At 41.8% G+C, this 26,087-nt stretch overlaps 1 protein-coding gene across 3 annotated transcripts in view; it reads left to right on the top strand.

Moving 5' to 3' along the window:
- syt7a (synaptotagmin VIIa) overlaps positions 1 to 25,834 on the top strand; it is a 39,784-nt gene extending 13,950 nt beyond the window's left edge. For 2 of the 3 annotated variants that reach the window (XM_035907065.2, XM_006789221.3), the window contains 6 exons: positions 7,221 to 7,323; positions 9,650 to 9,911; positions 11,490 to 11,659; positions 12,011 to 12,125; positions 12,812 to 13,011; positions 13,869 to 25,834. In XM_035907065.2, the coding sequence (XP_035762958.2) occupies positions 7,221 to 7,323; positions 9,650 to 9,911; positions 11,490 to 11,659; positions 12,011 to 12,125; positions 12,812 to 13,011; positions 13,869 to 13,973 (955 nt within the window). In that variant the 3' untranslated portion in view covers positions 13,974 to 25,834. The remainder of the gene's footprint in view (positions 1 to 7,220; positions 7,324 to 9,649; positions 9,912 to 11,489; positions 11,660 to 12,010; positions 12,126 to 12,811; positions 13,012 to 13,868) is intronic. The other variant, XR_004843573.2, reaches the window with a different exon arrangement.
- The last annotated feature ends 253 nt before the right edge of the window (positions 25,835 to 26,087 follow it).

The raw sequence follows: 26,087 nt of genomic DNA, 5'->3' as shown, positions 1-26,087 counted from the left end.
GTGAATAGGCTATGAATCATGTGAATCAATCAATAAACTGTAGAATAAAGCTATCCCACTGCCGTAAATGAATAAAAATAGGGGGTTGGAAATGGGTATAATTGATGTATTTAATCACAAGCCTTTAATTTTACTATTTTTCTTTTAAGTGACCCAGTCTTTAAAACTAAGGTTTAGAAACCTTACACAAAATATTTCAAATTAGCCAGCTACAACCGAATGAAAATGTTTGTGCTTCACTATCAAATAATAATGTGAAAGGTTAAATTGCTCGCATACTATATTTAATTAATTAAAAGATCCAAGTGCTTTGTTCACCACTTTAAACAGCAGTGCTCCTGGTCCTGCAATGCAGTTAGCCAAGCAATCTTATTAATGGTAAAATGTATCTAAAGTACTTAAGACACAAACATTACTGAGGCTTTTCTTTAAGCCATCAGCAGTATGTTAACGGTCCATTGCTGCTTGAAGACAATCCAAACATCCCACTGGCCATGAGAAGGTGTTGAAGTGTGTGAGATTCTTAATGCTTCCTCACTGACCTTGTGTGTGCGATGGCTTGATGAAAGTGCTCTCCATGGCCATTTGTTTATGAAATGTGGCAGGAGCAGACTGAACTGCACCACAGCTGGTGTTAGTCATGTGGACTTTCAAACCAAGGTTGCAGAACAAGGCGGGGAAAGAGGAAGTAAAGGTTACACGATAGACTAGCAGAGAGAGCAACTACAGGTTTTAAGATTGAGTGTTGCTTTAATTTTGGGGCGAGAGGAGGTCGCACATGCTGAGATGTTTGCGGTCCAGCCATCCATAGGTTGGACTTCTAAGAAGGCTTAATTAGGATGTTAGAGTGGCTTGTTTATGCCTCATTGGTCTGCACTCACAATTCATTTGCGACTCAGTGAACATATACTGTAGGTTCTCCTCCAGTGTTGCTATAAAGAGAAGGCACAATCCCAGAGAGCTTCGAATCTAGATCTCTCTCTGAGCAGCAACTGCACAGCCCAATGAGGATGGAGGCTCAGGATAAAGGGGGCGGGCTTTACGCGTGTGCCACATTAACATTCAATCCACTTGCCTGTGGTCCTTCAATTATTCATCCATGCATGTTATATCATTTTGTGTAAGCCAGTGGAGTTGTCTTTTTTTTCCCTGAAAACATCTCTCTGATATTAATAGATATAGATGTGTATTTCTCTGCCTTAAAGACACGATGCACTCAGTGAGATTCTGAGTCTCTGTTAATTGCCAACTGGGCTATATATATATATGTACATATAACTTCATAATTTATGAGCTTATTACGTTGCTTAAATTGACATAAAAGACAAACGCAGTGGATGGCGGTTAAGACCATTTACCCAAATCAATATAAGTGTGCGTTTGTTTGACGCTCTGAGTGTGTGTTTGTCCTCTAACCACATTAGCCAGAGTGGGAAGAGTTAAATCTTTATGTGGTGGGGGATTGTGTGTGTTTAGGCTAATGTAACGACAGGGCATCCCGAGGTCACGGTTTATCATTTTAATGGTCGTTATTTCAGGCCTTGTTTTCTTAGGAAAAAAAAAGATATTACTATAATTCAAGATGATATAATGTGTACGTGTGTTTGTACATAAACATGTAAATTGATTATGCTGCGCTCTGCTAGTCTGACACAGTGCTCCTCCTGTGACAAGGGCTTTGCAGACCCGACTAATCAGCACAGTCTTCGGGGGCTCTGGCTAAGACTGTCCCCGAAGCTTTGGCTCCCTGCGGCCACTGTGCTCATTCATGCATTACAGGGGGAATGTAGAGATGCATTCAGTTACATGCTGGGGGGGGGGAGTCAATCGCGCTAAGGCAACCCCCCCCCCCCCCCAACCCCCCCCCCCCCCCCAAAAAAAAAAAAAAAAAAAAACCACACACACACACACACACACACACACACACAAAAAAACTCAGTCACAAAGAGATGAGGAGGAGTGCTTTCATCCATCCATCCATCCATAGGTCAAAGGAGGATGAGAGAAAATTTAAAGTGAAAATCCATCTTCCTTCAATGAGAGTAGCAGGAGGGAGTACTTATTGTACTGAAGGCAGGGCTGAAAGCAGCACTCTCGCCAGCAGGTACAGGCTGCTACACATGCTCATCTCATTCATCCAGATAGATGGATGGCGTTTGGGGAGACGAGCTATTAGGAGCATTAACCTGGGACTCTTGTGTTCTGCCTCAGAACAGGTGGCACATATGCGGCAGCCTCCACCTCAGAAGCCAATCTCCGAAGCTAATCGAAATTTTAAACATTTGGTAGATTCATGTTTGAAGTTATAATGGACCGTTAAAGCGGTTTTATTATTTTGTGTTGCTGATATTCCCTGGATTGATAGATTAGTTGTTTTAATTAAGCTCTAAGGCATGAATACTAAAATTGCTGAGAGTTTTGGGATGCCATAAAGGGAACCGTGGACTGTTATAGGTTAGGTAGAGACTAGGCTCATCTTTCGATTTGAAAGTAATCATGTTTGCCAGTTTTTTAGTACCTTCAGCACTTTATTGAACATTAAAAAGAGAGAAACTGAAGCTCGGGGAAGTAGCATGTTAAAAAGTCAAAATAAAATACATATAAAACAGTACTTACTTAATAAAAATAAACATTTGGCAGTGACTGAGTGCCTTTGGGGTTTTTTTTCTATTTCCATTTGGAATTCAGTGAAAGAAGCAGAAGGCAGTATTTAGTATTTAGCACCTCACTTGTTGCTCATTCCTGAAATGGGATTTCAGTAAATGATGCTATTTTAGGCTAATTTCTAGTTTCAACATGCAGGAAGTAATTAGTCGTCAGTGAAAGCATCCATATTTATGAGACTTTTTGGTTGTAGCTTGAGGGAAGAAGCAGTGCCCATATGGAATAGAAACAACAGAACAAACTTACACTAAATGTTTTAGTTTCACGTGTTTTTTATGTCTTATGAGAAATAAATGTCTCATACGATGATTTACTGATGAAAGAGTTCCAGTTTATGGAAGACCAAAGCTGCTTAAAAGAAAAATTAATTTATAAAATGCAGAATAAATTAAATATTATTTTTTTTAATTTCCTTCTGTATATTTATTCATCTATTAATAGTTATTTCTCTTTCATTTTACTTATTCATTTAATTTAATTTATTATTTTTAATCCATTACTTTATTCATTATTAATTCAGACTTTTTTATTTCAGTATTTTCATTTCTTGATTTCTTTATCTATGCCATGCTTCAGCATGCAAATATGGAGGCTTAAAAGTGTGCCAAATCTGTCCCTAGTGGTTGACCAGCACCAACAGAAATGTTAATAAAATATTTTATGAAAATGAAAATAAATATATGTTTATGAATTCTAATTATATGTTATATATTTTAGTGCATTTACTAGAATTTTTTTTTAAATATCAAACTATTTTATTTTTTATTTTGGCAGTTCTGATCCTCCACACCCTTTTGCATTTTTTTATGCAACACAGTTATAAACAAACAGTATGCTGTGCAGGAAAAATGAGAAAGCAGCCACTTTCATGAGTAAATGATAGTATGCGGCATATAGTTTTTACAACATTTTCTTTTTCACATAGGGGACGAGTGGCTGAGTCTAGTGTGAATGTACCTGTGTTTCATGTGGATAATGAGCTATGTAAGCAATGCACTGTTGTGGTTTTGACTGTGACTGAGCCTGGAAAGTATGCCCTACCTGTAAAGAATGACAGATGGCGGCTATGAAATTGAGCATAGACATTGAAATACATCACTTCATGGTTTCAGACGAGCGTGTTTGCTTGAGTGTGACATGTTTGCAGAGGGGTGGGGAGTCTGAATGTTTAAAAAAAAGAAAAAAAGAAGAGGGGCTGGGCTGGGCTCTCTTTTTCGCGTCTCTCTCCAGCCTAGAAGTGGAGTGTCTTTCCCCCCCTTCCCCCTCTCTACGAGCTGCTGGCCCTCGGTCAGGTAACAAAACAGGATAGTATCACAGGACGGTGAACCCAAAGTGGCCCCGCCTGCCTCCATACGTCTGTATGTGAATGTGTGTGTCTGCGAGGCTCTCACCTGTACCTGTCATATATCCTATACCTTAACTTCTTTGTTCTCAGTGTGTTTGCCTGTTTGTTGCACTCCTCTAAACACACCCTTCCCTTGTGGCCACTCCTAACATCCTCTTGTCACACACATCCCAAACCCTCATATGTATGGTCTGTGTTTCTGGAGTCGTTGCTATGCCAACAGCCCACTTTCTGTGTCTTAGCTGTGGGAGAATCTGATCTGAGTCTACTCTGCCCCCCACTGGATACTGTAGACAACTGCAGGCTTAAATCATGTTAACCACATCAACCCCCATGGGGTCAGAGGGAAAAAGCATTGGCACCAAAATGTATCAGTTGTAGTAATGCCATCTGCCACATTTAATATTGCCTTGCTAGAAATTGAATAAACTGAAACCAATCACTTTCAATACACAATGAGATGTACAATCTGGAAGCGCTAACTGATCCGCAGGCCCAGACGTTTCTTTAAAGCAGCCTGGTTGCAGGGAGCAGAGGACCACCTCAGGTGCTGTAGAGCAAGCCTTATAGAGCGGCCATTCCCCTGACAGCAGTAGCTCTTACCTGAGAATGCACTGAATCCCTGAATGAAGCATGAAGGAGAATGAATAATTGAAGACATTCACTCCCCCATGGATAGTTGGGAGGTGGAGGAGGAGGGAGGTGCCTTGCTTTACTTCAAGCCCTAAGAGTCTCCCTTTGCTTTAGACTTCTTGAGTAGATGCTCATGTTTTAGGTGTAGTGTTTTCCGCAGCTTTTTGCTTCTCTCAAACTCATTGCCTGCAGTTTAGAGCCAGTGCAGAATAATAACAATAAAAGCAATAATAATCAGGCAATATGGAAATGCAAATACCTCCCTTGGCGACTAATACAACTAACAGCAATTCATAAGCATCCTCTTCCCCTCCTGAAATGGTTAACATCCCTCCTTCCCCCCCGTCTCACTCCGGTTCCTTTGCTGGTTGAAGTGATTGTTTGCTTGTCTTGTTTGCTCGCCTTTTCTGTCTGTCTATTTGTCAGTATATTTTCCACTAGTTTTGTCCGTGTGTTCTGCAAAAATGTACACATTATTGCATTCAACATCAATTGTCATCCAAATTCGAAGCTTAGTGGGTCCAGAAAAACAAACAAACCAAAAAACATCCCTCGAAACAAACTTGGTGAAAAGCGCGACAGAGAATGCTGGCCGGACAGACAGACTTTCTATGGGCTCCTTGTCTACTGCCTGTTCAAGGCATTGCCTTCACTCGCCGAGTGACAACTACTTGCATATAACATATATGCACATGTAGCCAATGCCAGTTTGTGCTTTGGCCCCTGTGTCCCTGGTCCACACTTTTAGAGTGTTGCTAAATGGTTGAAAATTCAGGTTCGTCTTAAAATCAACTTTTATCATTTGTAGTTCTCAACTTAATTTCTACCAACACCCTCTTTTGTAACACTCTAAATGTGCTTTTCCTACTACTTGTTCCTTTTTGTGTTTTTGGTGGTATTATCATTTCGTGTGGTATATCGACTCCTTATTTCCCCTTTCTCTATATTTTTTGGTTCTTCTATCAATTATTTTGAGCTCTCCATGCAGAGAATAGTGCTTCTTGCTCTCTTTTTCCTGAAGATCAATTGTATTTATTGTCTTTTTCTTTTACTCTCTGTGTTCTCTCTCCTCTTTTTTAGCATGTATGCCCCTTTGTCTCCTGTTAAAGATATTACGTGTGCATAGCCTTCTTTTTTTGTCTCTTATTCTTTGATACTTATCAGACTGACCAAACTAAGCCTCTCTTGTGTTTCCAGGCTTTCCTTCCTTCATTCCCTATCTTTTCTTGCAGCTCTCTATTTCTCTTTAATGTGCTGGTGTTTGTTATTTTTTTCTCTTACTGTTCATACTATTAATACTTGCTATCTCTTCTAATACAGATAAATAATTTTCAGCTTGCTTTTTCTATTTCTCACGTTCCCTTTTGAACCTTCTGTCTTATCTGCAGTCCTTATGATTTCCATCCAGTGTTAGTGTGTGTGTCCTCTCTGTGTCTGCTCATTGCTTTTCTCTTTCTCAGTGTTTCTGTTCTTGTTCTCCTTCTCTATTCACTGTTTGTTTGTTGGTGTTTCAGTGTTCAGCCTCTCCATGTGCCTTGACTAGTCATTTATCCAGTGCTGTTTGTCCAATGCGTCATGTTATGCAGGACTTTTGCATCTGACTCTCTTTTCTTGTGATATCTGTTCACACTTCCTTTAATCTTAAAATATTTATTCTCTTTAATTTTTTTGTCTTCTTGTGCTAATTTCCTTTTTTTTGGTCCACTTTGTGATTCTTGTTTTCTCGATGTATGAACATAGTGATTTTTCTCCCAGAATGTTTATCCCACATGTTTTTTTTTAAACAATACTCATGAGAAGGAACTAAACTTCACATCTATTAACATCTGGATCTAAGAACCAGCTGTTCCATGGCAGATTTCTGCACTCACCTTTGTTTTTATAAAACTTGTGATGTTGGTGCAACTGAGGGAAATTTAAACACGCAAAATACTTTACAAAGCCGTCTAATGTCTGTCCTGTTAAACATCTGGTCGTCTTCATGTTGCTATATATGTCTGTCTACTGTTTTTAAAGTAACGTCATGTGGCTATATATGTCATTATACATGTGTGTCCTGTTAAAGTTGTCATTTGTTAGTTGTCAAAAGACTGAGCATAATTTCTACCAGGATGATTAACTGGGTTGTGTCAATAAATTTAGTGATTCTGTTTTATGTTTTGTCTGAAAATGTCTTTGTTTTTGGGTTTTTTTTGGTGGAGGTAACTTTCTTGTAAAGATGTGGATGTTTGCCAGGGTGGAGCTCTCTATATATAGTCGTCTCAGACTCCAGTTTTCCTCAAACACCACTTGCCGCATCAACTGTCCTCAGTTCTAGTGCCTGCCATTAATCTGTGGAATCTTTGGCACATTTTACTTGGCTTTGCTCATGAAAGCTACAGAAAAAGCAGCTTGAAGTGACATCTATCCAAAGTTAACTTGGACCACCATTGGTTGTTCCAGATAGGCAGGTTTCAAGCGTTAAACAGGTGGAGGTTGGACTCCCTGGATGCTCAGACATTCTCTCTTTCTGTAGATGAATTAGCTTCACATGTCCTCGCTGTCTTTTCTTGCTTTCAACCTGAGCTTTTCTTTGCAGAGGCAACAAGCCAGCCAACAGCCCCAAGGGCCAACCTCCTGATGCTGATGGCCACTCCTCTGTAACTGACCTGGCCAACTCTCTCACTGGAGACATGGTGATGGTAAGACAATGTCCCACTTCAAATCCATCCTGCTGTCTATGATATGATTGGTCTAACCTGACTTTTACTGTTTAGGCTGCTAATTTTCAGTGAAAGGAAGTAGATTATTTTTTCCACCATAGGACAAGTTAGCTGGTTTCTACTAAAGATGTAAATAACTCCCATAAAAGCTGAAACAGCTGGCAATATTATTATTAATAATAATTATTGTACAAGCTCAATTTATATGGGACTGAGTGCCTGAAAATCATACTGTAGCAAAACTATTTTGGGCAGTGAAAAAAAGTAGCCCATTTAACATTGTCAGAAAAACAATACTGGTGTAAAAGTAAGCTATATCAGCGTCCATACACTAATAAGTAGGTTTTTCGCTGTTAGTTTGGGGCTTTTAAGTAAAGACCTAGATTGGATGCAATTTTAAAGGTGGATCCTTTGGTTTTTGCTTTGTTTTAAGGATTGGTAGTAGACAGTTTTCAGTTCATGTTACAGGCTTTCTATAAAAGTTATAATCTGCAAGCACCATTTGAGAAAGGGATGCATTATCCCCTGTTCTAGTTTCATAATTTTATTCTGTAAAATATATTTGATCAGTTCACTGTCCAATCCATTCAATCCATATTTATCTTATATTAGACTTAGCACAGATCCTCATATCATCTAATGCCTAAAAGAAGCGGTTTCAGCTCATCCCCCTTTAAGGCCAACCTCCCTTTAAGCTTTTTCTGATTGGCTGTCTGATGCAAACCGAAGATATGAACAGCAGATGGGTGAGGCTGCTGCGCTCGCAGTCAGAATTGTGTTGCTGAGATGGTTATATTATATTCTTACTGATAGAGGTCTGGGCCTCTTTGCTTAGGCTGCTGCCCCCGCGACCCGGCCCCGGATAAAGCGGATGAAGATGGATGGATGGATGGATGATATTGTGCAAAGTAAGGAGTAAAAACATGCTCTGAAACCAAATCCATCCATCTTCATCCACTTATCCAAAGTAAAGAGAGCAGTTATGTTACAAGTTTGGTTCAGCCACATTATGAGCAACCTGATCTTGGCATCCCAATTCTTGTTTTGTATTGAAGAGCCTCATTAGAGCTGTCACCTGCAAGAGTTTTGATGATGAATCAGAAAGCTGATATGAGTTCTACCTTATCGGTCCAAGTGAGTGTCTGACATCGTTAATAAAGATGTCCTTGAAGATTAAAGGAATCTTCATGGTGTCTGTTGTTTTGAAATGAAAAATCAAAATTCTTTAATATTTGGGTGTCCAAGTACTTTTGGCCACATACCCACAAGGTAATTCTCAGTCACCAGGTAGGGCACGTGTTGCAGTGTTATGGTAAATCCATACACAGGTTAATCTAAAGCTGGCAGTAAGGGAGCTGTAATAGAACAACATGCAGGCAGTTCCTACAGTGACAATCAAACGAAACAGGCATGCAAGGTGACTCACGCTGTTTGATAAATTAGACTTGGAGTATTTCACACTTTCTCTGCTTGATAGTCCATAATGCCATATTGACATATTGCTGAGTGAGTCTTTGTCACTTTGAAATTGTAGCCCTGGCCTCGGGGAGCAAAATCAACAGCTGCAAATAATGCTCAGTGAGACTTTGCCTGCATAACACAGCTTTACTTTTTGTTAGAGGTAACGGCTGCACATAGTGGTTTTAATAAACTGGTGGTTGTTTATCGCCACTCAGAGTTCTCAGAATTCTTTGTTCCAATTTATGTTATTGTTAGAAAGCGAGTGGGAACGGGAGAGGAAAAAATAAAGGACAGAGGCAGAAGGTGGAGCTGCAGGGAGAAAAGAAATGATTGTAAAGACAGCTGCAAGTGCAGAATGCCAACCTTGAGCTTTGCTTTCCTGCCTGTTCTCTCCAAGCCTCTCACACAATGCTCCCTCTCTCCTCCTCTTTCTGTTTGTCTCCCGCTCTCTGCTCCCCTCTCTCCGGCCGTGGCTTCCATCAGATAGTGGCCTTTTAGTGCACAGCAATGATAAAGCAGTCAGAGTGGCTGTGAGAGAGAATGGGTGGTCTAAAGCTCCCCTATCTCCAATCTGAGCACCTCCTGCCTCTTAAGAACATTAGTAAGGAAATTAAGCTCTCTCAGTCTTCTTAATGTCAGAACAATCCCTGCCTTTGAGCAGCTGCTTTAGCACACCGTGATAGAAACGCAGCCCTAAAATCTCCTCCCCTCACAGCTTCTCTCTGTCAAGGTCTGTGTGTGTGACACCAGATCTGTGCCCTTGGATTGAGAGTTTCATGTGAGTGGCTGCTGCTGCTGCATATCTGAGCATTATAATTATTTGTCTGCTTTTGTTGCCCTGCAGCTGTCCCCAGGTTCGGAGGATGATGAAGGGCCCATCAGTGAAAAGCTGGGTCGGATCCAGTTCAGCATAGGCTACAGTTTCCAGAACACGACCCTCACTGTCAAAGTTCTCAGGGGCCAGGACCTCCCGGCCAAGGACTTCTCTGGCACCTCCGACCCCTTTGTTAAAATCTACCTACTGCCTGACAAAAAGCACAAGCTGGAGACCAAGGTCAAGAGGAAGAACCTCAACCCCCACTGGAACGAAACCTTCCTGTTTGAGGGTCTGTGTTTACATACTGGATTGTTCTCACTAAATATTTTCCATCACGTTTTCTCGTGTTATCCAAAATTTTTCCAAATATGCTGCCATCTGTGGTTTGATTGGGACATCATTGCTTTCAGTTTGATAGCCTGAAAGAACAGAAAAAACTATAAATCTGTCATGTGAAATAACCAAAAGTATTAACACTTTTAATTGCGTATTTATGTAAAATCATGTTGCTCATTTGTAAGAAGCTGAGTCAGATAACAAACAAAAGCTAATCAAATATAACCGTCATGGTCCTGCGTCTGTGACCCAGTGTTTATGTGTTTTTGGTTTAATTAATATTCTTTGATTTAGTTTTATTTATGGTTCAGTTTTCATTGCTCTTCCTAGTCTAGTCATTTATATTTCTAGTTCTTAGGTTCTTGTTCATTTAATCTGTCCCCTTGAGAATAACACCCTCAAAAAATGGATAAAACAAAGCAGAGCAAACAAGTTGGAACATGAAGTACGAGTCTGTATACACACTGGGAAGTGACTCCTCAATAGGACACGATTGGGGACTGACCACAGCTGGAAAAGATGGTAAAGTATAACTAGCTTTCAAATTAAAACAGGAAATATTCAAAAGATGCAAAAAGCTAAATGAGATGTAAAAAGGGGGACAAAGGCAGTAAAACATAGAAAGATTTGCAAAGCAAGACGGCGAAACATTGATGTTGCTATAAACTCTGGGAGGAAAAGATAAAATCCAAGCAGAAATTAAACCTAATCAACGCAACAAACCAGTGCTCAAAAACATCACAACAACCTGGGACCATGACATTTGAGGGGGATGAATTCTATAATTAGGGCTTTGGATAGCTGTAAACCAATTTAAATCAATAACTGAACATTTAGGGAGATTTGGTCATTTGCTTTCTTGCTGAGAATAATGCTAGAAGATTGAGACCACTTAATACTTACGCAGCCAGGAGCTGCTTCGCTTTGCATAAAGACCGAAAACAGGCACGAAGAGATAAATTCAAAAGCTCCATTTTAAAATGTAAAACTATTGCTTCAAGAATATGTGTCTTTTTTAAATAGTCACGGCAAAGGATTCAGATAGCGCAGTGCGATTACCAAGCTGTGACAAAGAGCTGTCTCTCAACACAAAAAGAGCATTGTGGGAGATGTGTGAAAACACAAAATGTGTGAAACTGCAACAACATTTTTTGCATTGATAAAAGCTCCAGCTTAAGAAACTGCGGAAATCATTCTGATTCGAATAATAACAAATGCTCTTGAACACTGCAGAGGTTTCGTAGCAGTCGCGCAGATGGCAGTGAAGTGTCTCATTCCTGTATGATTTGAATTGCTTGTGAAATGGTAAAACAGCCAAAAATAATGTTCAGAACATTTTCCAAAATCAGAACAATGGCCTGTGCTCTTGGAAAAATGAATGAGTTGGGTGGTTTTTTTTTTACTGGAGCCTAATATTACTTCTCAGCCAAAACCATCCCTCTTTGCACTGCTGCAGATTACACTGGCCTTCTTCCCTCTCTGTGGTTTAGCCCTCACCCTTCAGTGTTTTCTGTTTCTGTCTCTGTTTTAGGCTTCCCTTATGAGAAGGTGAGAGAGCGCACTCTCTACCTTCAGGTGTTGGACTATGACCGTTTCAGCAGGAATGACCCCATTGGAGAGGTGTCAGTCCCCCTTAATAAGGTGGAACTGGGCCAGTTAAAGACTTTCTGGAAGGAGCTGAAGCCCTGCAGTGATGGCAGTGTAAGAAAGGGAGGGGTGACCGCGGGGTCGAGCCGCGACGTGCGGTTTTATTAAAGCACGTGTGACAAATTTGTTGACAGTTTTCAGCATGTGAGCTGGATTGACATATTTTTATTTTTGGGGGGTGAGCCACGTGCTCGCCAATGCCTGCCTGGGTGCTGGATGGTCTGTGTTTGGCACAAGGAGGTTAGAGCAGAAAGGGCAGTGATATAAGATTACACAACAAGCTAGTGAGTAGCCTGGAGTTTGATATTCCCTGATGAAATCTGATATTGGGCTGGGTGATTCATACTCCGCTGTGTTTGTTTGCGTGTGTGTGTGTGTGTGTGTGTGTGTGTGTGCGTTCCTCAGGGGAGACGAGGAGACCTGCTGGTGTCTCTCTGCTATAATCCCACCGCCAACACCATCACTGTGAACATCATCAAAGCACGCAATCTCAAAGCCATGGATATCGGGGGCACCTCAGGTATACACTCCCCTTTGTTTGTTTAGGCTCTCTTTCTCGAAGCATTTCTCAGCAGCTGGAAGTCCTTCCTGACTTTGGAAGCTCTGTGCTTCACACAAGGCTCTGTCTCTGTGTTCAAACACTCACTGACTCGTCTGCTAACAGGACGGTTGCTGGCCACCGTCGATAGCTACAGCAGCAAGGTGACATTACTTGAAGCGTCTCTCCATTGACCTCCCTCTTTCCTGTCCTCTCTTTCTGTATATCTATGAGGATCTTCAACCTCCTAGCCAAATCTGTGTCAGCTCAGTCTGGTTGCTGCTAGTTTTTAAAGTGTCCTGTCTCGCTGTGAAATGCTCTCTGTGGCATATTTCTTGTACAATTACAGCTTCCCGCAGTAGTAGGACTGGTGGCTGGTAGTACGACAGAATCTCACAATGCTCCAGAACTAGTAGTACAGATCCCAGGCCCTATTTCCATAAATACTTCCTCATTTGTATGTTTCCTCGCTCGGGGGATAAGTTGACCTTGAGCTCAAACGAGGTATCTGCTTCCCTGCTGCCTTTTCTGACTTTTAACAATTAGGAGGGTAATTGCAAACCTGACCCTAAAAAAAAAAAAAGAATAAGAAAAAAAAAAATCACCATCCATGTGCATCTTCATCGTCTCGCTCATGTAAACCACCGCACTCTGCTTCCACGCTGCAGATCCCTATGTGAAGGTGTGGCTGATGCACAAGGACAAGCGTGTAGAGAAGAAGAAGACGGTGGTGATGAAGCGCTGTCTCAACCCCATCTTCAATGAGTCCTTCCCCTTTGACGTGCCCGCCCATGTGCTGAGGGAGACTACCATCATCATCACCGTCATGGATAAGGACAGACTCAGCCGCAACGATGTTATTGGCAAGGTAAGGTTTCACAGGTGCCGTCTGTTCAGGGCGTGCAAGCCTCCTTGTTGCAAAGTCTGAAACTGCAACTGATTAAAAGTACTTTCCAGGAAATAGCAGTCGCTACCGAGGTAGGTCAGCTTGTCATTGCAGTTTACCCTGTGACCACGGCAATGACAGAGAGCACACCAAGGAAGATAATACAGTAATTAATTAATGAATTATACACTCATACATTATTCACCAGCAGCGAGCAAAACAATCAATAAGGAGAAATCATCCAGGAGCATAATGAGCTTCGGGCTTTGATTATCTGGTGAGGATCGAGTCACCCTGCTGGCCATTTTCCTCTTAACGGAAGAGCTGTTTTTTTTAGCTAATAATTCACTCTCTGGGTAAACAGATGAGAAGACTGTTACCACTCTCATGTCTCTCCTTTGAAAATATAGCCACCAGATGGTTTAGTTTAGTTTAGCACACAGACTGAAAACTATGTGCCATTTTGATGTGGATTTATGTGCCAGACTAATTTCATAGCGGAGCTGAGAAAGTAGCAAAAAAAAAGGAAAATTTGCTAATTTAGGCAACAGCAAAATGCATTTTACCTTCATCAGTTATGCAGCCTGTGTGAAAGCTGAGACACTGTTCTTTCTTCATTTCATTAGTTTCCAACTCATTGCAGCTTTCCAGGCTCTCCTCGCATGTGGTGCATGTCAGACGTTGCATGCACAGAACGGCTCTCTTTACAAAGGTGTTGTCATGACTGAGTGAAGCCATGAGAAACTTGAACCCAAAATGCATGTGAGAATGACAAAAAGCCATTACTTTAAGATTTATTCCCTCATCAAGCCTCTGCCTCTTTTCTTCCCCTCTCTCAGATCTACCTATCGTGGAAGAGTGGACCAGCGGAAGTGAAGCACTGGAAAGACATGCTCGCTCGGCCGCGCACTAATGTCGCCCAGTGGCACGCTCTCAAGGCCTGATCGCACTGCCCAGCTTCCTTCATGGCCCCTTCCCGTCTCCTACCCCTCCCTCCTCCTCCTCCTTCTCTCTCTCTCCTCTCTATCTCTCCCCTCCTCCCACTCCTGTCCTTATGCACAAGACTGACTTGCTGCCAGGCTGCGAAACACGGGTACAATTAGCCATCTGCTCTCTTAAACCTTTAAAGTCCTTTTCTCTTTTCTTTCAAGGATCTCAAATTTTTTCTCCCCGACCCGTCTCTTGTGTTCCCTCCTCTCATACAGCCCCATCTCAGTTTCCGTGTCTCACCCTTTTGCCAATGGTTCCCCTGTTTCTGACTGTCTGTATGTCCGTCTGTCCGTCCTTATGCACTTTGCCTGTGGAGGTCTGATAATCAATTCCTTTGCCGATCCCTTAGTTTTGAACTGCACTGCAGCCCCTGACCCATACAAGGTGCCAGTCCCGTGGGATCACAGAGAATCGTCAGTAATGATCTAATCTCATATAATCCTGTTGTATGAATATTCCAGGTATACAATACTATACAGTATGTACTGTATGTACATATACATATGAATATATTAGGTGTATAGATTGGCAGAACTCCCCTATACACACGACTAGTATACAGTATATTACTCATAGGTCGCCTGCTGTTTCCCATCCCTTCCGTTTCTTCATTTGCCGCCTCGTCCTTGTCATCTGTCTCAAGAGTACTATATTCCCCCTCCTTTTCAGTCCTTCCTCCTTTTTACTCAAAAGTGGTTTAATGTTCAGCTGAAGTTGTTGAAAGCAATCAATATATGGTGTGTAATGAAACCAGCTGAGCTCAAGATGGAATTGTTGATACCGCTGTCTCTTCTCTCCTCTTTTTTCTTCCCTATGTCCCTTTTTTCTCTCTTCTTTTCCTCCTTTATTGTTCCCAATTTCTCTTCCCCTGGCACAATATTAGCGAATTCCTCCCCCACCCCCCCTTTCTGGACGTCCCTCCCCCTCTTCCTCCCCCGTCGTCTGTGTGCTGTGGGTGCTGTGCTGTAGCTCCGACAAAAATAGAGATTAAAAATTAAAAAAATAAACTGAACTTTCCGAAGCTGGGAAAGCAGGGACACGATGAACTTGTGAAACGGAGCGCTCCTGATGTTTTCCAGACAAAAAAGCCCCGACACGGAGAGAGAGAAAAAAGAAGATGAAAACACAAACAAGCAAACAGATCCTTCCTCCCCCTCGAGATACTATGATGTCATTTTTCACAGCATCACCAACTGAGGAAACGAGTTTAAAATCTTCTTCCAACGTTAAGATGAGAGCAGAGGCAAGAGGCCACGTTTTGTGCAGTTTACGCACGTGCACGTGGGTTTGCGTGTGCACACTTCCGTCTGTTTAATGATGCTCTGAATTCTTCGTGCTGCCCCGTGCTCATGTTTTGCGCTGACGGGGGTGACGATCTCCGTCCGTTTTGACTGTGCGCTGTGCTGCGGTGATGTGTGCCTGTTGGTGTGCGTTTGTTTTCACAGGAGCCGTTCTGTAGAAATCTTCTCTTTTCTCTTTCTCATGTTGCGCTCTTCTTGCTCTTCTTACTGCCATTGTTTCCCCATCTTCTACTGCCCTGCCTTCTGAACGAGGGCACGGGGAAGTTCTATCTGCACTTTTTGGAAATGTAATAACAATAATAATGATGATGATGATTATAGTGATGGTGAAAAATTAAGGGAGGAGTGTCTGAAAGGGCGAGCAGAAGTTGGGGAGAGGTGACGTCTTCTCTGTGATTTCAGGGCTTGGAGATGTAGGTCATAGAGGATGCAGGGCTCTCATCCTCCTCTTTTTATTCTTTTTTTCTCAATGTACGTGCATACACACGTGCATGTGTGTGTGTCAGCTACCACACTCCTGGTGGCAGACTGCTGGTGTCTGAAATGTCAGGCCGGGATGGGGATAGCACTGCTGTGCCGGCCAGCACAGCAGTGCTATTTCACAAAGCGTCGATCCACAACAAGAGCGTGATCAGAGCTCTAACCAACAGTCTGTCCTGTATTCCTCGCTTCAAAATGCTGAACAATCTAAAACAGTAATTTCGATGTGCATTTTTCCAGTTTCCACACTGGAAGAAAAATAATAAAACAATAAAACATTCTTTGGGTTTTTGTTGCACTTCAAAGGAAAAATGAGCAAGCGTGTATCGCAGACAATAGGTGTGATATTAGACAATGGCCTGATCTGCCACCGTGAGATACCGTAGAAGCAGATTAGACATTATCTCTTCACTGAGTGCTAGAGAGGACCATAGAGTGTACCGTTGCCCTCTTTGCCCGGCACATTCAACACAGCTCGATATTTCTGTAACGTAAATAAAACTGTCATAAATCAGACGCAACTGGAAAAGCTGTCAACTATTAAGAGCTACTTAAAAAGAAATCTGCTTTCTTAGTGTGCTCTTTACTACAGCCTGCCTGTGTGGGGTTTTTTTTTTTTGCATTCATGAAGTCTTGACAAGCGAATCATGTCACCTGTTCCTTTCTTTTCTTCCAACGGCTTAATTTTCTAAATGAAAATCCTCATTTCAGGAAACTCGCAAGTTAAACAGACTTTGCAAGTAAATATAATCAGCTTGTTTCTTCGCTGATACGTAACCATTTTCGTAATGCAGCGTGAGTAGTTTTGAACTAACTCGGCCTCATCAAAAAAAGCTGTGGGCCCTGCAGTGGATTTTATTTCCTCGCATCATGCAACAATTTGACAGTATCTTGCATTTCGGTGTTTATTTTCAGTTATGCCAACCAGTTCAACACTTGACAGACAGTATGAATTTGCAGTTGTGTAAGCGTGCGTTACTCCTTGTCCAGTAGCTCTCTAAGCTGGTCTTGGGCAGCGCACGGTGTGCTCAGTGTGTTCTGGGTAGTGTGGTTTGTGTGAGCCTGGCTGCCGCGATGCGCTGATCCAGTCCAGCAACCTTCAGAACAATTGGCCAGCCGTGGAACAGGGCCCACTGTTTTGACAGCCACTGCCTGCAGTGTCACAGCACATTACACTCCCATTAGGTGGTCAGAAAGGAGAAATATCTGCCTCCTTGGACCTGGGGGACTCACGATTTGCAGAGGTATCACTTGCTAAGAATAAAAGAAAACGTGGCAGACTCTCATTAGTTACCATGTTTGTGATGGACAGGGATAGAGCTCGTTGGCGAAAAAATGGAAATCAGTGGGTGATCGCTGCTAAAGCTGTGAAAAGCACACGTGCAGGCGATGAGTCAACACAGTACCTCTGCTATTTCCTTTTGCCAAGATTCCTCGTTGCTCGAAAAGTGATAAATTGCTATGCTACAGGGGCTTACAAAGCTTAGTCATCAGTGACCCTGTAAACTTGGGGATACGGCTTTATTTATAGAAACATGAGGCACCGTGTAATGCCTCTGATCCTGACAGGTAGGACTGGAAGCTGAAAGGATACAGGGTCAAGCTTTTAAAACTTACAGCTTTTGAATACAGATTATTTCTTACATGGAAATTCAGTGTGTGACATTTTCTCTTTTCCTCAATTGGTGGGCCAGCAGATAATTAGCCAGAGACACTTTAATACTTTCTTTGAGCACGTGTTAGCGAGCAAACCGGAGACGTGAAAAGCTCAACATGCAGTTTAGTCATTTTGGCTTTACTTTCTCGTTTGTTTGTACTCCCACAGACCACACTGGTACATCAGCGAAAATTAAAAGAATCGCAAAACAACAATTTTCCCCTTTTAAATCTCTGCTTTTGCTTTTAAGTGGTAACAAAGTGAGCTTTCATCATATTGCAAAGCTGTTAAAAGAAAGAAATGTTTCAGTACAAAATCTTTCATTTTGATGTGTTAGATGAGTTATGCATAAACAGTTATACTTTTTTTTTAAAGCAATCCCCAAATGAGAAACTCACAATGTGTTATGTCTCACAGTGAGTTAATTTGAGTAAGGTTTTAAGTTAGTAAGAGAAAAAACATTAAAAACAGCTTCAAGAGCCTGTCATCAGTTCAAAATCATGTTTACAAGCCATTCTCATAAAGTTGGAACAAGTCACAACGTACCGAGCTGATAAAACACCGTTAAGCGTATTTGTTTAGCTGCTGAAGAGGGTCTCAGCTCCCCAGCAGAGCATTCTGTTTAAACCAAGAGCTTGATACTTGCAAATGTTAAATATGCAAAGAATTAGACATCAATTATCTTCATTTGTTTCGGTTAAAACAGAGTACATATGCTGGTAGTCAGGGAAAAAAAGTCCATAAAGTTAACCATTACTTCTACATGTGACAAGGAAAACAAAATCCAGGTGTGACTGTAATATTGGGTGTGCACAGCAGTATCCCAACTATCCAGGAAGTTGCTCACTCCATTAAAATAACCAGGAGTCCTGAATATTATGTTGTCTTTGGCAGCAGTCAAACAGCAGCACTATTAAAATGGATGCTGCGCTCAGAGCCAAACAGTATAAAGGAGAAAGCAATTTCCAAATCCTAGTTTTATTATATTGCCACCTGTCTCACATCTCTAAACTTATTGCCTTTTGTTGGCACCAACACCGTCGGCAATGACCTTCAACAATCCTAAGCACATGAATGCAGCATGGCAGCGGTGCAGATGCTCCCAGTCGAGATTCTTTTCCTTCTTTTTTTTTTTGGACCAACTTCTCTCTCTGTTCTCGCTCTCCTTGTGTTCAGGCTCGGCTCCGTCTTTCATCATCTCTTCATTCCCTGGCGGAGCTGGCGGGTAGGTGCAGGTGTAGATAATTAGTGTTTGATTACAAAGCTTCAATTCAAGATGACTGACACAACCATCACTGACTCCAAGTTTCCCCGAGAATAAAGGCTCTTCGAGGTGATTTTTGTAGTTTGTAAATTTTTCTTTCCCTCTGATGTTTTTCTTTCTCTCCGTTTCAGTTAAAGTCTCATTAACTGTTGGAAGGATGTTGTGGGATTTTTGTGCAGGCGTTCATGTGGCCCTCAGGATAAACTGGAACCTTTTTAGGTTCTTCTCTTTTTTCTCTGGTATTATGATTCAGTCAAAACCTTTTTAGTGCTTTGGTTATTGCCCAAATACCTACAAAACCGAACACAAGTTGTGATCATGCTTATTTAATATTAATTGGTAAATTCTGGCATGATAACTAAACTGCCATTACTCATTACTAAACTCCCATTTAACAGATATTCAGTGGCTCACTTAAGAGTAAGCAGTAAATTTAAATTTTGCCATGCCTGTATCACATCATTATGCTAGCATGCTGATGCCAGCCTTTATTGTCAAGGTAGAGTACATGGGAAAAGTCTTGAGCCGCCCCTCATTTCTTTATATTTTGCTTACTGTCAGCTTGCAGGTTTTCGTAAAGTGGTCTCGAGTAATAGTTCTCCAGGCTTTCTGAAGGTCTTACTATGATTTTCTCTTGACATTGACTACATTTTCAACCATTTTCAGTCCAGTTTGTAACCCTTTTGAAAGGAATGTTTTTTTGTTTGTTTATTTGTTAATTTGTTCATCACTGACCTATGAGTCATTCAAACATAACAAGGCACCTAACTCAAAGGATGAATCAGTGTTGTGTCTACACAGACAACTTAGCAAAGAATCAATTTTTAATTGCATCTTTAGGCAGTTTGTTACTTGCAAAAACACATCAAGTTACAATTTCTTTAGTTGAATTTAAAAGTGGGAAACAGGACACAGTTTGACAGGAATAAAATAGCATTCTTGTATCAACAAGGTAATTCCCAAAGAGCTATAAGACATAAACGTAGTATCTCAGAATGGTGTGCTGTGTGTTCTTACAAAGTGTCAAGGTGCCACAAGAAGAACTGACAGGCCTAAAAAACTATCTGCAGCAGGGTCTGTATCTCCATCTACTGCTCACTGAAGCTTCATCAAAAATAGTCTGACGAGGAAACCAATCTGAAGGAAGGAAAACTGAAAAAACGGCTAAAGAATGACAAATAACAAAAGAACTGGACTGAAAATCAGGCAAAAGGTCTTATGGATTGCTGAATTCAAATTTGAAAGGTTATCATCAGAAGTAGTCAGGAGAGAGGTACAAGAGTGAGTCTCTACAAATATTCTGTAAAACACAGTGGAGGCTCTGTCATGGTTTGGGGCTGCATTCCAGCCAGTGGTGTTGGGGATCTTTTCAAAACTGATGGAATTATGAACGCAGAAAAATACTATAAGATTTTGATCCACCATCTGGAAAAAGATCTGATTGGCAACGGCTTCGTTTTTCACCATGACAATGATCCCAAACACACTGTCAATGCAATAATAGCAAAGCCGGATACAAAAACACACAATGGGTCATTATTGGTTATGGAGCTCAACGTTTTTGAAGCAGGGTGGGATTGTCTTGACAGAGATTCAAACAAAAGCTAGCCAACATCCAAAGAAGAGCTTTGAATGTCCTTCAAGAAGACTGGAGAACTATTCCTGATGAGTACTTAAAGAAATTATAGGAAAGCTTGCTTAGTAGGGTCCAGACTGTGTTGAAGAATAAAGGTGGTCATAACTGTAATACCTGTTTTTGCCTTATATACTATATTTCTGTATGTTTGCATGTTTCAGTAGATTAAATCTCTAGATAGATTTTTCGAACACAATATAAATAAATGACTGGTGGCTTAAGACTTTGCACCATATCTTTTAGGTTTTAGAGAACAGACCGGGATCCTCATTAGGGATCCTCATAGTGCTGACTACTGCAGATTCTAAATTTGGCTGTAGAGTCAGGATTATACTCGCTCGCAAACATAGACATGAACAGCTGATGACATCATGGATGACTGGTTTCCATCTCTTTGTGGTTCCCTTTTAGTTTGGTGCCTGTGCCCATCCTACACTTTATATATCTATCTACTGTGTCCTCACCTAATAATTGTTGACTCCACATTTTGCTACAGAAACATTAGCATTTTGGGCCATGTTGGTTTTTGTAGACAGAAGTGATCGTACGTGGAAGACAGCATGAAATGCAAAGATCTGAGCTAAGGCTATCAAGCCTGGTTAGCAGGATGCATACACTCACTGACCAAAACTGAAACCGAAACACCTTGAACAACAAGCCATATTATTTCTCTGATAATTCCACAGAAATGCTCCTGAGGTGGAGTTCAGTGACTCAAATTAGCAGAGTTGAGATGAACTCCCAGCTGCAGGGACACCAGTTAACCACAACAGCCATGCCCATCATCTTAAGCCTTAATAAACTCCAAATGGGTGAGTTTTTAAAAAAGACCCCCAGTGCAGTAGTTAAAAGGGGAAAGTTAGCTTTAGCAACCAAAAGCATTTTTGTACCAATCATAGACTCATTCAGGTCCAGAGGTTGTTGAACGGCTCAGTCACATCCATTCGCTCACAACAAACTTTGGCAGGCCTGTGGATGTCCACATTTAGCCTCACGTCCCCCATTTAATGACTCTCTCGGACCCTCTCGCACTTGCTGATGCGGAAACTAGAACACTGCCACGAGTCCTGTTATCAGCTTGGCGTTGTGAAGCATATGAGTCATTCCTGGACTCCTATCTTTGAGATGTTTATTCTTGGTTGTGCATCCCCAAATTTATCATTGTCAGCCAGCAGCCTTCCCTCCTCTGTTTACTTTCTAAATAACTTAAAGCTTTATTGGCTGAAAGGGTCACATCTGTTTGCCAAAGGATTAGTAAGATATTCTTCTGAGCCTGATGATATTGTTTGTCCTTGTCATACTCTCCTGCACCATTTCTTATTCTTAAGCAGTTTTCCTTGATGGTTATGGCTTTCTTCAGATGAGCATCAATGAGTCACTCTATTGGAAAGGTGCCTGCTTTGCAGTAGTTTTTACGATATTAGATTAAGGGTACAGTTATTTTACGTTTTAGAGGACTTTAAATGTGTATGCACGGATTAAAATCAGGCAGTCGTCGTCATAATCTCATTCTAGAGGATCTGCAGCTGACGTTTTATTTTTCTGACTCATGTTCTGACAGCTGAGTAAGCCCCGAACCCCTCCGGGTCACCTTTGTCATTTGTCCAGTCATTTTCTGTGTGCGTCGCCCTGTACAGACAGACCTCGCCTCCCCTAACTCGCCCTTTCGATTGTTTTAAGCATCTGGTGAGAACCAATGTGACTTCTCCTAATCAGGGTTTAAGTAAGCATTATTTGAATAGTAACAAATGGATATGAAAAACAATAATGAGTAATAATATCTTTTATTTCTTTCTGTTCACATTTGACTGTTGGTCAGTGTGTATGTGTGTGCTTGGTGTTCTTGTGTTGGGGTTTATTTCTTTCCGAATCCGTGAGAAGAAAAAGCTTTCTGTTTTTGAAAAACTTCATGTAAATATTGTTGGTGAAAAATTAACATTTGTTGTACGCTGAGTTTTCATTTGTCACTCGAAATGATGACAAAAACAACGATATTCATGAATAACAGTGGTGATGTTGACGATACTGAAGCTGATTATACCTGCCCTTCTTGAAAAAGGGCTTTTGATGTCTGCTGTATTTTTGTTGGAGGTGTCGTGTGGTCAGGGCAAGAGAAACAAAGGGAAGGAGTGATACCCAACACATCCCGGATCCGCCGTAGCAACACTGCCACATACCCTTTACCCTCCCCCACACCTCCAGGAAATTGTGCGATATGTGGCGCTAATCGTAGCCTGTGTTTCTCATGCCATAAAGCTTTGTTGCGTTTGTGTTGCAAATACCAAAACCAGCAGCGCCCTGCTTTTTAAGCGAGCTGCACGCCTCCCCGTGGAGCCACTCTGTCCTGGTTTGCTTGGCATCGCATCTCACCCTGTCTGCTCACAGGCTTGGGGATTTACTGTAATGCCATTGTGTTAGGCAGGATTGGCCCTGTTCTGACACCGATGATGCCTTCTTCATTGAATTTGCAGTCATTATTTTCTCTGTTGGAGGCCATGCATGGGGATGGGCATGTATGAGGACAGAGTAGAAGGACATAAACCATCCATCTGACCCCATAAAGACAATTTTCATGCTTGTGAGTCAGCCTCTTATTCGGGGGTTAGACTCATGGTTAAGCACAAGTGACTGACATGAACTTGCCACATTATAGGCCCATCTTGTGCTTTTCCTTTTCTTTCTTTCTTTCTTTCTTTCTTTCTTTCAAAGAATTCACAGTCTTGAGGAAGAAATAAGAAATAAGCTATACAAGCTACAAAGGTTTGCCATATGGCAATAATTATTTTTAATCATTAAAAAAAAAAACAATTTAAAAAATAGGACAGACTTTTTTCCAAATGTCCAAAATGTGCCCTGTGCCTTCTTGACAGACATATTCAGCCCACTGCTTTATCAAATAAATACATAAATAACTGCACAGGGCTGTAGTCCAGTTATTTTCACTGCAGGTGTCAGCACACCCACTTCCCTATTTTTCATATGTCATTGCCTTATGTATCTGGCTGGGCCTGTCTACAGTGCTGAGATGGAGCTTATCAGTTTCACTTTTAGGACCGTCTCTGCCAACAGACATGATATGGTACAGCAGATACTCCCAGCAGCCTTCTGCAGGAAGGACAGTGGATACAGTCTTGCCTTCATTTGTAACACCATCCTGTAGAGGGAGTCCCACAGGGTCAGAAAGTCCACAGACACACTAAAAATAAAATTCCCCTAAACCCAGATCCGTCAGAGCGCGCGTCTCTTACTTTCCTCGCTGGTTGTAAATAGACTTGATGCAGTTAGAGCAGCCTCTAACTCCTGCCATAATGTGGACATTTTTAATCAGGTAGGTAATAAGCAATACACTTAACCGATCTAATGCCATACTCCGAAATGTTACTGACAAAGTGTGATGGTGACTTCTTTGCGTTGAGGGATGTCGAGGGTAACACTCCTGTTTCTTCACCTCCTTTTCTCGACTCGCCGTGGCCCAACTCTTCAACAAAGAGTGCTCTAACTTAAAACACACAGTTGTGATGTGTACAATCTAATTTAATGTATTTATTTATGTATTTTTGCCAACTTTGTAAAGTGTATAAATATCTATAAATATATGAAAAATGACAGTACTGTATAGATTTTAGCTGCCTGGTAAGGTTAATAGTATATACTTGGTAGACTAAAAGAAAAAGCGTAGAGCTGTTCAAAAGCCAGTTATTGAGAAAAATGCTTTCCGTAAAACCCAGTGCCACTGGCTCTTTTTATATTCTAAGTTTCGTTTCTGGTTTATTTTTTTATTCTAGCCAGTCGGATCCAAAGTGTGTGTTCTTCTTTCCGTTTGTTTGTTAATCGGTTATTTTGTTGTTTCATTTCTTTTCTTGACAAAGACACAGCGAGGTTCTGGCAGCCAGGAGAGTGCGGTGGAACGCAGACTGGGACCCTGTGCAGTAGTGTGTATGTGTGTGCGTGTATGTTAGGTGTGTGTCCGTCCATGGTAGTGCTAGTGCTCTCTGTGCAGTGCCTCCCTCCTCCCTCCTCTCTCTGATGTAGTTTGTCATGTGATGCAGTGTGCATTAAGGTGCAGGATGACTGTGTTTTCTGAAGCTGGCAGCTGCCCTGTCTCTTCCACCCCCATCCCCTCCACCAATGTGTGTCTCCTCCTCATGTCCACTCTTGTTGTTTTTTTTCCACCGCGCTTCGTTTCAGTCGTCCGCCAAGTATAGATTTCCATTCTCGCTGCTCAATTGTTCATTTGCTCTCCCATTCAGCTGGTAATGTGCACACCACCGGAGTCTAATTTCACAGTAATCCGTGCTTCCCGATCTATCTGTGATCCTTTGACCATTAGCATCTCTCATTCATCACCCTCCACATTTCTGAAGACCACCTTGTTTTTCTACAGAGCTCTGTGGACCAGAGAATGATTTAGCACAAAAAAGAGGGCACGCTTATAACTCACCCCAAATCTCTTACCCCCAATCATACTTCTTTTTCTTTACCCTCCTGATGCAAAGTGTGAGGAGATGGGTAGCTGTCAGCTCAGCATGCAGAATCACAAAGCAGCCATATTCAAAGTCAAGCACAGACTTAAATCTATGTTTTGGTGGCTTTACTGCTGCCCGTTTGTAGCAAGAGCAGGAGAATAGCCTTAAAGATTGGACCAACTGCACGAAAAAGTAGAGGGATATGTGCATTCGTAGTGGACTATTATTACCTCCCCTTTCCCACACCAGATTTATTACTCAGTATTCCAATGTGTTGCTTGGTTGCTCTGTACATATCTGTGTAGTACTTCTGTTGATGTCCCTGTGTTAGTATAGTAATGGGTTCTTACTGGGCGGCCTCCGCAGACGTCCTCTCTCTCCTGCCCTTGTCTCATTTTCTCAGAAACTTCAAAACATTCCATCTGAATCTGTAGTGAACAGCAATTTAAAGCTGATTAGATTCCACATATACTTGGAGTAAAACAGCTGGAGGACTGAACCACAGACGTTTCCACGGCGAGCCATGATAATAACCAAGACGCCTTGCTTCACGTCCCTCTGAGAACTACACACCCACAGCTTGCAGCACACTCAGCGTAAACGACCTTCACACGCCCCTTTGCTCCTTCTAATCCACCTCCACGCTGACCTCACCCAGTTTTTAGAGGTCAATGGGTCGTCTGTGTTTGCGAGGAGCCTCTGACCTCCTGAGGGTGGAGTAGAGGAGAAGGTGGGAGAGCCCTGGGAGGCAGCAGAAAGGCGTGTGCACGTGGTCACATCCTGGGTCAGGAGGGAAGGAAGCCAGGGCGTCTCGAGGTCAAGCCCAGTAGCACTTTGGTTTTGCGTTCCATGTTTTTTTAGCCTCTCCTGTTTTTTGGCCGAGCGGACTGTGATCTTACTGGTTGATTTTCTCGTTCTCCTCCACCCATCAGTGTTATAAAGTGTGTTGGGTGGATGGAGCCTTGGAGCTGAGCTCTGATTTTGTTCCATATTAAAGAATCATTTTTACTACACCTGTGTCCAGAGATTCATTGTCGTCTTTATTGCCTTTCATTTTACAAGGTACTTCCAGGAGTTGAGATGCTGCTGTAGCTGATCACTTAACCTGCAAGAACTTTTGATTTTCTGTTCATTCAGAATGGAGCCCCTTTAGTGCAGAGTGAAATCTCAGCAACTCTTAAATAGATTGATTGACTTAAATAGATATTCATGGTTCACAGAGGACGAGTCCTACAGAGCTGCATGAACTCGTTCACCTATTTGT

Source organism: Neolamprologus brichardi, chromosome 7 (assembly GCF_056152115.1).
Source record: "Neolamprologus brichardi isolate AB-2024 chromosome 7, ASM5615211v1, whole genome shotgun sequence".
In the NCBI taxonomy this organism is placed as follows: domain Eukaryota; kingdom Metazoa; phylum Chordata; class Actinopteri; order Cichliformes; family Cichlidae; genus Neolamprologus; species Neolamprologus brichardi.
The sequence above is the reverse complement of the archived record's forward strand: the minus strand, read 5'-3'. Positions and strand labels throughout refer to the sequence as shown.